The following is a 14,350-nucleotide window of genomic DNA, read 5'->3' as shown; positions in this document are numbered from 1 at the left end:
AATATATGAAACTTAAGATTAAACGTTTTTTTCAGTATCCCACTGTCAAGTGTCTACAGTAGACATTTATAAAATATAGTTGCTGCTTCAGAAAGATGGTCATAACTAACATAACTAACATATATTGCCTACTGTGTGCAGACACTTTTCCAAACACTCCACTCATTTACATAACGCAATCAGAGGTAGCTATCTTCATATCATGAGGCATCTGAAACAGTACAAAGCTAAACAACTTGTACAGTTATCATCTTTATTCAAATCAGATAAAGAGGATAGCTTTTTAGCACTTGTAGTGCTCTAATTTATAGACTTGACAGTTCTATCTCATGCCTCTTTTTCAGTATGGCTCTATATGAATCCACCCACAATCAACAGGATTGGCAATCAGGAGCTAATCCTAGCTATAGGGATGTTGGCCCCATGCCTTTAATCTCAGCACTTAGGAGGCAGAGGTAGGAGATTCTCTGAGTTCAAGGCTAATCTGGTCTACAAAAAGAGTTCCAGAACAGCCAGGGCTACACAGAGAAACCCTGTTTTGAACCCCACTGGCGAGAATCTTCTTAGCATGTACATACTGCTCACCTGAACCTATCTGCTTTCCCAGCACCACATCTTACCTAACATATCACTTCCCACTTGGAAATACATCCAACTGTCTGTAATTCTTTGGAGAACCCAGAAATGCACCCACACACCTATGGTCACTTGATCTTTGACAAGGGAGCTAAAACCATCCAGTGGAAAAAAGACAGCATTTTCAACAAATGGTGCTGGCTCAACAGGAGGTCAGCATGTAGAAGAATGCAAATTGATCCATTCTTATCTCCTTGTACAAAGCTCAAGTCCAAGTGGATCAAGGAACACCATATAAAACCAGATATACTGAAACTAATAGAAGAGAAAGTGGGGAAGGGCCTCAAAGATATGGGCACAGGGGGAAAATTCCTGAATAGAACAGCAATGGCTTGTGTTGTAAGATCTAGAATTGACAAATGGGACCTCATAAAATTGCAAAGCTTCAGTAAGGCAAAGGACACTGTCAATAGGACAAAACGGCAATCAAAAGATTGGGAAAAGATCTTTACCAGTTCTACATCCAATAGAGGGCTAATATCCAATATATACAGAGAACTCAAGAAATCAGACTCTAGAGAATCAAATAACCCTATTTTAAAAAATGGGGTACAGAGCTAAATAAAGAATTCTCAACTGAGGAATACTGAATGGCCAAGAAGCACCTAAAGGAATGTTCAACATCCTTAGTCATCAGGGAAATTCAAATCAAAACAACCCTGAGATTCTACCTCACACCAGTAGAATGGCTAAGATCAAAAATTCAGGTGACAGCAGATGCTGGTGAGGATGTGGAGAAAGAGGAACACTCCTCCATTGCTGGTGGGATTGCAAGCTGGTACAACCACTCTGGAAATCAGTCTGGCAGTTCCTCAGAAAATTGGACATAGTCTATGGTCCCAGCTATACCACTCCTGGGCATATACCCACAAGATTCTCCAACATATAACAAGGACACATGCTCCACGATGTTCATAGAGCCTCATTTATAATAGCCAGAAGCTGGAAAGAACCCAAATGTCCTTCAACAGAGGAATGGATACAGAAAATGTGGAACATTTACACAATGGAGTACTACTCAGCTATTAAAAGCAATGAATTCATAAAATTCTTGGGCAAATGGATGGAACTAGAAAATATCATCCTGAGTGAGGCAACCCAATCACCAAAGAACACACATGGTATGCACTCACTGATAAGTGGATATTAGCCCAAAAGCTCGGGATACTCAATACAATTTACAGATCACATGAAGCTCAAGAAAAAGGAAGACCAAAGTGTGGGTGCTTTAGTCCTTCTTAGAAGGGGGAACAAAATACTCACGGGAGGAAATACGGAGACAAAGTGTGGAGCAGAGACTGAAGGGAAGGCCATCCAGAGACTGCCCCACTTGGGATCCATCCCATATACAGTCACCAAACCCAGACACTATTGTGGATGCCAAGAAGTGCATGCTGACAGGAGCCTGATATAGCTGTCTCCTGAGAGGCTAGAGCCTGACAAATACAGAGGCGAATGCTCACAGCCAACCATTGGACTGAGCATGGGGTTACCAATGGAGGAGTTAGAGAAAGGACTGAAGGAGCTGAAGGGGTTTGCAACCCCATAGGAAGAACAACAATATTAACCAACCAGACTCCCCAGAGCTCCCAGGGACTAAACTACCAACCAAGGAGTACACATAGAGGGACCCATGGCTCCAGCTGCATATGTAGCAGAGGATGGCATTGTTGGGTATCAATGGGAGGAGAGGCCTAGGTCCTGTGAAGGCTCAATGCCCCAGTGTTGGAGAATTCGAGGATAGGGAAGCCAGAGTGGGTAGGTCAGTGGGGGAACACCTTCATAGAAGCATGGGGAGGGCAGATAAGATGGGGGTTTTGAGGCTGTTGGGAAAGGGAATAACATTTGAAATGCAAATAAAGAAAATATCCAAAAGAAAAAAAGTTATTACCCTTTGGTTAGCAAGTGTGACCTCCAGACCTCCAGGGGATAATAACATTCTATCACATTTCAAATTCTAAATAGTTATTAGTTATCTCCTCCAGGAAACCATCCTTTATTGACAGGAGTTCAGGTGGATTGTCTAATAGCTGAAATGGTTCCATAAATAAATTTCAACTTGAAAGCTCAAAAAAAAAAAAAAATCAGGCTTTTTATCTCTAAGTTTTTCCATTTCTAGAGTCTTTCTTCTCAGAAAGGTCTATCTTCCTCACCCTCCTACTACCTGTTTTGCCTAGATATATCCGACTAGAAAGCCTGGTCTGAAAGAAAATGGAAACACATACTGGTTCTTCCTGGTATCTTCCTAAACATAATATACTGCATTAAAATTCTGTCACACAGCAAACACTCAATATATATCTTGTGATTAAGTATCTCTACGTACACTAAGACTTGCAAAGGTACTTTGAAGTTCATAGTCAGAATCTACTGAGGCTATTATAAGGTTTTGCAAGAAACTAAATTTACCATGGAAATATATCCCCACAAAGATTCAATCCATCCCCACAATTAAACTTTATAACTGATTCAAGTGGATCACACTGTAATGACATTATGGTATAATGTTAAAGCTGTGGGGCAACATAATAAAACACATGGTGGCAGTAGCCAATCAAGAAATACTGATAAAGTTGGGAGTGTCATTCAGTGGGAGAGTACTCAGTCAGCATATATGAGGCCTCAGCTTCCTTCCTCAGCATCACCTCAAAAAAACAAACTTTCAATAGGAAACATTTCTTATATATGAGGAAAATCTATCATACATTAAAGATCTGAGAAGAACCTTGAACTTCTGATCCTCCTGTCTCCCCTCCCAAGAGCTGAGATTACAGGTGAGTGCCATAGCATCTGGCTTATGTGGTACTGGGGGAATTAAACCCAGGGCTTTGTACAAGCCAGGCAATCATTCTGTTAACAGAGCTATATACCTAGTCTCTAAGGTATCTTTTAACACAAATATTTATATACTCATTCTAAATACAACTATTTAATCTTCTGTGCATTCAATGTCCTTCATATAAATCATTTACAGCTCTTATTTCAGTGAGCTGTATGACTGACTATATGACTATCTCTGGTAACCTACAGGAACTTTCAAAGTAAACTGCCATTCACTTTTATATACGAATGTTTAGTAGCAAACAGCTCCTGAAAAGTTCGTCACACTACTTCAATAGCATTTTTATAGCTCTAGATAATCCTGCAAATAATAATAGGAAAAAGATAAAAGATTATATAATAGCTAAGATTACAAAGCCAGCAGGAAGATGAAATTAGAATTGAAATCTAAGTCTGCAGTCAATAAATTTTATTGTTTTTAGCACCACAGAGCAGAGTTACACAAGTAACAACTGACAAGTTGTATGAGAATTACGTTCTAGAGGCTGGAGAGATGATTCATCAGCTAAGAGCATTTATACTCTTGCAGAGAACCAAAGTTCAGCTCCTAGTACCCACATGGTGGCTCACTGTCGATAACTCTGGTTCCACAGGTTCTGATATCCTCTTTTGGCCTATATGGCCTCCTGAACACACATTGTACATAAATACTCATGCAGGCTCACACACATACACATGAATTTAAAAACAATAACCCCCCCCATATATTCTGTAGAAGTTGTAGTTATAATGTAACAACTCATCAATAAACAAATCATAAAGCATCAGGATAGTAAATGCCCTTTAAAGCTGGGACATTTGCCCCTAAATAATGTTATCTCTATGTAAAAAAAAAATATAAAATAATCAAACCTAGTTTCTACTATTATAGTTGTAAGTATTTAAAGAGAGAGTGTACCTTGCACTTCCTTATCATGATACTCTTTTAGTTTTGTCCAGAGTTCCTTGAAGTCATTGGATGCATCCGCAGAATTAGGGCTTCCACAGCCGCTTCCTGAAATGCTCATCTTGCTTACCAGGCTTCACCCTTCTATTTGCTGATGTTTCCCTGACCTTTCTTGTGTCCTTACATAGGTGTGACGTTGTCTTTGGATTGTTGAAATACCTGAAATGACAGATTGCAATATGTCACCTTTTTTGCACTCACCTTCACGTAATCTGAAATCAGGATGAAAGCACAAGGACAGCTGTGCTTTCATTCTCAGGTTTTCCTTACATGTTTACAATCACTCAGAGTTTGACAGAAGCTGGGAAAGAAAATGATGGTCAGAGCAGGGTACCACCCACTCCTCTAGACTCAGAACATGGGAGGTGGAGGCAGGGGGATCTCTGTGAATTCAAAGCCAGTGAGAGCTACACAGAGAAACCCTGTGTCAAAGAGGTGGTGGGAAGGGAGAAGGAGAGAGAACAGTGAGAAAACTATGACTTCAGTTATTTGGCCTTCGTATAGGTAAATTTACAGGCAGGTTCTCAATTTTTCCACTCAAGAAGGAATAATTACCTAAATTATGCTAAAGTAAAAAGGGCTCTAATAATATTGAAAGGTTTATAGTCATCCATAGTCAGAATTAGGATTTACTGGCCAGCTATGCTGGCACATGTATAATCCTGGCACTCCAGAGCAGGAGAATTCCAAGTTCAAGGTCAGTCTGGGTTACGTAAGACCCTATCTTTAAAAAGAAAGGAAAAGGAATGGAAAGACCTGCAAGATGGGTCAGCAAGCTCCAAGAACATACTGTCTATTTAGAGGTACAAAGCTATTAGAAGAAAGGTACACTGTGACTTTCATAGTAGCAGTTAATGATTAACTTTAAAACTTATGTGGCCCCTAAAAAGAAGCAACAGTCTATTAAGAAACTCAAATGAGTTAATACATATTTTAAAATGTGTTCTTAACTGAAACCATTAATTAGCCATTACAAAAGTAACATGTTGGGCATGGTGACTCATGCCTGAATTTCAGCACTAGGGAGGCTGAGAGAGACTGCTGCTAGCTAAAGGCCAACCTAGGCTATACAGGAAAATGATGGGAGGAGGCAGAAGAGATAGCAGGGAACAGAGAAGGAGCAGGACACATAAAGAGTCTGAAGATGTGGCTCAGTTGGTAAAGCATGTATCTAGCACTCATAAGGCTCTGGGTTCCATCCCCAGCACCCAGAAACTGAGCCCAGTAGTGAATGCCTATATTCCTTGCACTTAGACAGAGGCAGGAGGATCAGGAGTTTAAGGCCATCCTCTATTCTCCAGCTAAACAGAGAGTCTGAAGCCAGCCTGGGATGCACAGACTCTGTACAAACACAAAACAACTAAAAAACGGCTTAGTGTTTAAGAGCATTGGCATCCACAATCTTCTACAACTCTAGTTCTAGGGACTCTGACCTGACCTGACCCTCTCTCCTAGCCTCCATGGGCACCAGGCACACATGTGATATGTATACATAAACACACACTAGAAAGACATACATGCAGGCAAAACACTCACACACAAAATAAAAATAAGTCTAAAAAACAAAACAAAGTGAAACTTCTAAAGCTGCAAGAATTCATTCAACCCGGTCACATTGCATAATGACACGTGTAGGAAGATACCCATTACTTTGTATTCTAGCCTAAAAGTTAATTTTTTAAAGAAAAGAATGTATGCAACTACTTAGCTCTTGGTAAAGCACAACAGAAATAATACACACATTGACCAAGTGTTACAAAAATTGCAGTTAGGCATTCTTAAGAGAATCAGCAAAAATTGAGCATAAATAGATTTCAAATAATCTCATTAATTTTCTTGGGTACACCAAGTTATTGTTAATCCTCTTGGATGCAATAGTGATGAGACTATTTAAACTTTTTTTAAAAATTATTTCTTATGGTGCCTGGAAAAGAATCCAGGCATACTAGGTGAGAACCACTGAGTTACATCTCCAAGGCTTTGTCTGTTACGGAGTATTATGAGATAAACTACTGTTCTCTGTGATCGGCTTGAAAACCGGTGTAGGTGGAGATGAAACAAGAACAGCCTAGAAAGAGGTACATTATTAACTTCAGTTTAGAGTTGGGCACACAGTTATAACAGATTAAGTGACCCGCTCAAGGTGATACAGTCAGGGTGTGGCTACTTCGTGGCTAGGATTTGAACCCCAAACTATACTTCTCTGTAGTAAGAAAGAAAGAGAAAAAAAAAAAGTATGCCAGGCAATGAGTAGTGCACTCCCTGAGCTCCAGCTCAGCCTGGTCTCCGGTGTTCCTGGACAGCTAGGGTTACACAGAGAAACCTTGAAAAAGCCCCTCACTCTACTCCCCTAAACCCCCACCAAAAGAAAAAAAAAGAAAACAGAAAAAAGGAAGAAACGTTTAAAGGTTTGGTTACTTTAATGGGAAACTTAAAGCTAAGTTAAAACTGGCAGTGTAATCGAAGTATCCTTTAGAAAACTGCATCAATGACGTAGTTAAATAATCCAGCCCTTCTGTTGTTTTGAAAGAGGTCGCACTATGTAGCTCTGGCTGACCCGGAACTCAGGACTCGCTATGGAGACCAATCTGGCCTTGAACTCTGAAAGATCCGCTTGCGTCTACGAGAGCCACCATGACTGTTCAACAGTAAAAACTATCAATACCAAGTTTGCACATTTCTGCTCTCAGCATCCTTTCCGTCTAGTGTTCTCGCTCAGCACTTGGCAGCCAATCTTTTGCCTCTGAACCGTTATTCGTTGCGCACTGAGCCCTTCTCTCTTACAACACTCATCTTGTCTCCCGGGTCTCTGTGGACACAAAGGCTAGTGACGCTTTTCTGTGTGTCCTCAGCATCGCAAACCTCCCCGCTGAAGACGCTCGGTAAGACTAGACTGTCACCCCACACAAGGGAAACGCACATGACATTCAGCGTCCCTCTCACAAGCAGAATGCAGACTCGCCGCGGCCCTCACTCCAAGCCGGTCTCCAGCAGCATCAGACGCCCCTCAGGTCCCCAGCGCTGCCCCTGTCAGACGCAAGACGCTTCTAACACTGCGAAAAGCGCGCGCTGCGCACTGGGCGCATGCGCGGGGCGGGCTCAGCGCTGATGGGCGCGTCCTCGAAGGGCGCCGGAGCCCGGCAGACGGCGTGGAGTACGAGCCCGGCCGGCGTCCTCCGGACCAGCCTGGGCCCAGCCTACCTCGGCGGGTGCCTTTTTCGCCTCCGCGAAAGCGCCGCGTCCGACCGGAAGTAGCTGCTCCGACCCAGCACGCAGGGTAGGAAGAAGGAGAATCCGTCTCTTCACTCACAGCTTCCGAGCCTCCCAGCAGAGCCTTCGGGAGCTCAAAGAAGAGAGCGACGTCTTCCGGGCCGGGAAGGCCCCGCCGCTCGCTACTGCCTACCTCTCGCCGCGTCCCCTCCTTCTCCTGGCGGCGGAACCCACGGAGGGGACGGCCAGAACCTCCCGGAGGCAGGCCGGAGGGCTGCTCGCCCCGCCCGGCCCCGGAGGCAGCGGCCGTCTCGTGACGTCACGCCGGAGTTCCCGCGGCGCCACGCCCCTTTCCCCCGGGCCGCCGGGCCGCGGCCGAGCGAGTTGGCGGGTGGGAAGTGCTTTGGTGTGGAGCTTCCCGAGGGCCCGAGGAGCCTGGCGGACTCCGGCAGCCTTCGTGGAGTTCCCGGGAAATAGTCCACCTGTTGGGAACTTGACCGCGAGCCCTTCCTTGGGTTGGGAGAAAGTCCGGACTGTCCTTGACTGCCGCGCTATTCGTGGCAGGCCTGGGATGTACCACACCTAGAGATGAGAGGAAGGATGTGGTGGGATGGATAGGCTCATCCTTGGTTTCGGCGTTATAGCCATTGCCTGCAGTTCGGTAATGGGCACCTGGGCCCGCGTTGGGTGGGAACACCACAACTCAGAAGGAGGCTGCTAAAGTTAGATGATGAGTTTCTGGCAAGTGCGGAGTAAAACATGTGAAAAGTGTATAGAATTATTTGTTAACAGGCCGTTGAGTACCCCAGGTGGGCTTCAAATTCACTGTGCATGGTCTTGAATTGATTCTCCTGTTTCCATCTTCTGAATTCTGGTATTATACCATAATAATCATAGACGTGTGGCAGCCACCACACCAGGTCAGTTTATTGTATTTTTTGGCAGTGCTGGGCATCTAACCCAGGGCTTTGTGCATGCTACGTAAACACTCCATCAACTAAGCCACATTCCTAGCCCTGCTGTACTTTTTTTTTTTTAATCAGAATTTTCTGCGGCTTATTTTAAGGTTGTAAGTCAGTACAATTTGAATGTAAACAACAGGTTCTATAAAGGAAGCAAATAGAATCACAGTCTCATGTTAAACCAGTCCACTAATTTTCTGTGATACTTCTGTGCCTTAGAAGATCTGGGGACAGATTTTAAAAGTCGAGTAGTGCTGGACATGGTGACTCAAGCCTATAGTCCCAGCTCTGAGAAGGCAAAAAGAGCGGTAAGACTGGCCAATTTGAGGCCAGCCTAGAAGGCAGTTTTCTACTCCTCTCAGGTCTTAAGGGATAAATACTTTACTTACTCTTTGGGATTACACATTCCAGGGAATTCATCTTCCACAGCCATACAAAAGTTGGAGGCTTTAAGAGGCTGCCTAGTATTTAATACTGTTACAATATTTTCCCAGTTTTTTTTTTTTTTAAGGATTTTAGTATTATTTTCTGTGTATGGGTGTTTGCCTACATATGTATGTGTACCACATGCATGCCTGGTACCTACAGAGGCCAGAAGAGGGCATTGGGTCCTCTAGAACTGGACCAATAGATGGTTGTGAGCCATATGTAGACATTGGGAACGGAACCTGGTCCTCTGCAAGAGTGGCCAGTGTTCTTAATTTAATTACTGAATCATCTTCCAGCCCCTTCTCCATTTTATAAGACTTAATGAAAATTGGGTTATATTTTTCCTCTAGCAAACTCTCTATCACAAAGTTACGTACTAAAATTTGCATAATAGGACTTACATAGTTTCTAGTAGAAATAGCAAGTTTGGGTATAGATGGGTAGAGCCTATGATCAGTTTGTCATTGAATCGAATATTTAAGAATAGTTTTCTAAGCCTGGTGGTAGTGGCACACGCCTTTAATCCCAGCACTTGGGAGGCAGAAGCAGGCAGATTTCTGAGTTCGAGGCCAGCCAGGTTTACAGAGTGAGTTCTAGGACAGCCAGGGCTACACAGAGAAACCCTGACTCCAAAACAAAACAAAAAGAATAGTTTTCCAAAGAAAAGATCCTGGAGAGATGATGGCTCAGTCGTTAAGAGAACACTTAATGCTCTTAGGGAGGACCCAGGTTCTGTTCTTAGCACCCCCATTAGGCAATTCACAACAAGCTGCAGTATTTGTTTCAAGATTCAGAATTATGAGTGCATCTGCATGTACATAAATTCACACGGGACACATACATATAAATACAAAATAAATCTTTTCAAAAAGATATTTTTGAAGCTATGATTATTGTGGTACACGCCTATGATCCCAGACCTTGGGCATCCAGGAACCTGGACTAGGACAGTTGCTGCAAGCACAATACCAGCCTAGTCTACATAGCCATGCCCTGCCTTAATCAAAACGAAAACAAAACACATCTCTATATGTAACCCATTTATATAAATCAAATCCTTGAAAACTTTTCCTTAAATATCCTATCAAACCTATCACCAAATACTGTCAGTCATACCTATTAACTCATCTAAGTCCATCCCTTTACCTTCATCATTGACCCCATAATCTACCAGATCTTATTTTTGTTTGTTGCTGAAACAGGTCACATGCAACCTAGGTTGGCCTCAAGTTTACTGTGTAGCTGAGGTTGGCCTTGAATTCCTTACATTCCTACCTGTCAGGTCCAAATGAAACATCAACAAACTGGAAAAGGCAGTCCAAATATCCAAAAATTAGCTCAGCCTGGATATAGGAGGATGCCTGGCAGTTAGATAAACCCAGCATTCCTCAGGAACTAGTGAAGCTGGTTCCACTCTTCTACAAGGAGTCATTTCCCTTGCCTCTGGCAGAAGGGACATATGGCTACCCAAGATGCCTATTACATATCAAAGCTCATGCTAGACTCCAGGTTCACTCAGTGTCGTAAGTAACCTAGAGCACATTCCAAAGCTCATGTTTGAATCTCTCTCCCTTCTCCCCTTTCTCTGCTTCTGCTTCCTTCACTATGTCTTCTCTATTCTCTATCTCCTGTTGTTCTCCCCTTTGTCCCAAATAGCTCTGGCCATGTCCAGCCTGCTGGCTGTGTTCAGTCCACCTTCTCTCTGCTCTGGACTCTTAAGATGCCTGTAGCTGTTTTCTCTCATATCTACAATAAAAACCTTGCCCTTGACCATACTACCATGGAGCAGTCATGTCCTCAGTTTGTACACTGCCTACAAAGCAGAGGGCTTTCAGGCATGCACTATCAATCTCTTACCTAAACTACTACTGGTTTATTCTCCATTCCACACACACAGTCACCTATTTAGACCTTCCTAGTTGACACTGAAAGCCAGTTAATATAGTGTTCAAATATATACACGCTCAATAAAAGCTACCTATTATTACTATTCTTGAGTCAAATATTGTGACACAGAAGTAATTTTAAATAATTGAATAATAGAAGTAAAGGCTTAATCTCAAAAACAAAAGTAAATACTTTAAAATTAAACTTTAAACAGTGTGGTGGCACACACCTATAATCCCAGCACTCAAGAGGCAGAGACAGGCAGATCACTGGGTTCCAGGCCAACAGAGTTAAATTTAAAAACATAGGTTGTTTGTTTGTTTGTTTGTTTGTTTGTTTTAAAATAAGAGGTAAATTGAAATTCCCTTTATGATAGGCTTACTTCCAGAGCACTTTTGCACAACAGCTGTGAATTTGAATCTGGTAATGTCATTTTGCTGCTTAAATCCCTTCAGGGCTTCCTGTCACTGTGTCAAGGCCCTTCTTCATTTTCTGTTCTCAGCTGCACTAGCCTTCTGTTGTAGGTGGTCCTAGACCTTGCTGTCCCTTTGGTTCCGAATCTCTCACCAAACCCCATTCCTCTTTGCCAGTCGTCTTTTTATCACAGTAGATACTTAGTTCCTTTTCTAGCACCATGTTCTTTCTATCTTACACATTTTTATATATACAGCTTTAATTATTTAGTTTTTCTCACCTTTAGGCATGTTAGTTTATTCAGGCTAGTAACCACGACTTGTTCACTTAAAAAAACAAACCAAACTGTGTGTGTGTGTGTGTGTGTGTGTATATTTATATATATATGTGTGTGTGTGTGTGTGTATGTGTGTGTGTATGTGTGTGTGTGTGTATTTATATATATATGTGTGTGTGTGTATGTGTGTGTGTGTATTTATATATATGTGTGTGTGTGTGTGTGTGTGTATGTGTGTGTGTGTGTGTATTTATATATATGTGTGTGTATGTGTGTGTGTGTGTGTGTGTGTGTGTGTGTGTGCTTTCGCGACTATTCTGTGCACTGTGTGTATGCCAGGTGTCCTTGGAGGTCAGAAGAGGCTTCAGACCCTCCAGAGCTGGAGTTCCAGGTGGCTGTTGGCCTCTTGATGTGTGTGCTGAGACCCAAACCTAGGTCGCCCTCTGTAAGATCAGTAAAGATTCTTTATTCTTTATGCTAACCCAGCTGTCTAGCTGCTTTTTTCTGTCTTAAACTTTTGTTGTTGTTGTTGTTTGGCTTGGTTTGGTGTTTTGGGTTTTTTGGTTTTGTTTTGGATTTTTTTTGTCTGTTTTTTATCTTTTTGTTTTTTTGAGACAGGGTGTCACTCTATGGCTCCAACTGTCCTGGTACTCACTTTGTATGCCAGGCTGGCTTTGAACTCAGAGAAATCTACCTGCCTCTGTCTCTCAAGTGTGGGTATTAAAGATGTGCCCCATCACACTGGCTTCCCTGTTCACTTTTAATCTCCCCAAGCTAACCTGAGCAGGACCCTGGTTGGTGAATGAATTGGGCATCCCTTGATTGACTCCCATTTTTCTTGTATATGGAAACTTTTGGATACATTGAAAATGTTAGGTCAGGTGTGCTGGCACAGGTTTCAAGTTCTACTGTTCAGGGAGTAACCAGGGAGTCAGGAGTTCAAGACCAGCTTTAGCTACACCTTAAATTCCAGACCTACCTACATGAAACCTTGTCTCAACAAAAACAAAGAACAAAACAAACCTTAGATTATCTTTCCTTATATTTTTCTTTTCTTTTTTGTTTCCATTTGTTTTTTGAAGTAGTGTTTACTATGTAGTCCAGGCTCATTCTGCTGAACAGACTGACCTGTAATTCATTGTCTAGTGGAAGATGAGATTTTTATAATGTTCATTTTAATTGTGACATTAATTGAGACATAATCCTAGATATTTGCCTCAAGAAAGAATTTAAAGAACTTCATAGGAATAAATTATGAAGTTCCAAATATTTCCTGAGAAAGCATACTTAACAAAGCAATTACTTTGGACTCTATAATACTGCTCCCCGCCCCCCAAAAAAACTATGGTTTAGAAATTTTGTATATTTATGTATTTTCCCCCTTACTCTGGTGTGAAAGTAATATGTGCTCACTAGAAACCAAACTTGAGAATTTTGACTTTTGATCTTTTCCTAGGCTAGTGATAACTCAACAGGATTCTGTTGTAATTCTGGGCATCCCCATCGAGCTGCTGCTCCCAGACGGTTGGTTGGTCTTAGAGGAGGTACTGTGTGGCCAACCTCAGATGTCAACTTTCTTCTTGTTAATTTTTATTTTGGTGAGTGTGTGTGTGTGTGTGTGTGTGTGTGTGTGTGTGTGTGTATGCATATGAGTAGCCTTGTTCATGCTCTGCAAGTATTCTATCACTGAGCTACATTATCAGCCTTGTTAAATGTATTGTAACTTCAAATATTTTTAATTCATCTTGGATTTGTGGGAACATGGCCCTATTTTAAGATAAGGAACATCTGTATTTGAATATTGTACTGTGATGGCAGAATAAGGCTGGTTCTGTCAAAAGTTAGGGTCTCTAGCACCCACACATAGAGCTGTGTCAGGACTGTGAATGCACTGTCTCAGAATACTTCAATGAGTTAGTTGCTGTATTCGATGCTTAGTTTAAAAGCTCTGTGATAAAATAGTTAAAAAATGGTAAATCCTTTGTTGTGCGTATTTAATCAGTTTAAATTTCTTGTGTTTTATACTGCAATACAACTACAGGATTTTTAGAATTTAAGGACTCACGTAGCTTTCAAATCATGTAGTTCTAACCATTTTAAAAATAAAGTTCTTGATTCTACAGTGTATGCTTAATTCCCACAGCTAGATAACTGAGTAATGTGGAGAAAAATCACATGTCAGATTAGAGTAAGGACAGTAAAATTATAGGGTTTTAAACCTCATGGGAGGCATTGGTTAATCTTTCAAGTCGCCTTTGTTTGGCTCCTTCTATTTCCTTTGCTGTCTTCCAAACCCTCATGTATTATTCAAGCTTTTCTGTTCAGTATTTTAATTTTCAGCTAAAAGCTTGTCCAGATTAAGTAAGATGATTTTTCTTTTTCCCTCCCTCCCTGTCCCCTCCCTCCCCCNNCCTCCCTCCCTCCCTCCCTCCCTCCCTCCCTCCCTCTCTCTCTCTCTCTCCCTCTCTCTCTCTCTCTCTCTCTCTCTCTCTCTCTCTCTTTCTGGCACAGCACCTTATACTATACCACAGACTGTTCTGAAACTCACTAAAGTCCAGGCTGGCCTCTTGCCTCATCTCCCAGTGCAGGTCTGCTCCTCACCACCTTACCACCTTCTTTGCCTCCACTTTGCTCTCCGTTACTAGTTGCCCCACTAGTCTCCACTAGTGTTTGGTATCAGGTATCCTTTAGTCCCTTCTTCCAGGGAAGGTCAATTGTTTAAAATCATCATCCTACCACCTTCCATCT

At 42.1% G+C, this 14,350-nt stretch overlaps 1 protein-coding gene across 6 annotated transcripts in view; it reads right to left on the bottom strand.

Moving 5' to 3' along the window:
- The window catches only part of Rbbp8 (retinoblastoma binding protein 8, endonuclease), a 109,932-nt gene that overhangs the window by 77,891 nt on the left and 17,691 nt on the right, over positions 1 to 14,350 (bottom strand). For 2 of the 6 annotated variants that reach the window (NR_045526.1, NM_001081223.2), the window contains exons 1-2: positions 7,625 to 7,968; positions 4,376 to 4,582 (exon numbers count right to left, since the gene is read on the bottom strand). Coding sequence is in view for 3 of the 6 variants with exons in the window: in NM_001081223.2 (NP_001074692.1) it covers positions 4,376 to 4,484 (109 nt within the window). In the remaining 3 variants the exon portion in view is untranslated. Of the gene's footprint in view, positions 1 to 4,375; positions 4,583 to 7,343; positions 7,547 to 7,624; positions 7,969 to 14,350 lie in introns of those variants that run through there. The other 4 variants (XM_030250421.1, XM_006525812.4, NR_045527.1 and 1 more) reach the window with 2 other exon arrangements.

Source organism: Mus musculus, chromosome 18 (assembly GCF_000001635.26).
Source record: "Mus musculus strain C57BL/6J chromosome 18, GRCm38.p6 C57BL/6J".
NCBI lineage: Eukaryota > Metazoa > Chordata > Mammalia > Rodentia > Muridae > Mus > Mus musculus.
The sequence above is the reverse complement of the archived record's forward strand: the minus strand, read 5'-3'. Positions and strand labels throughout refer to the sequence as shown.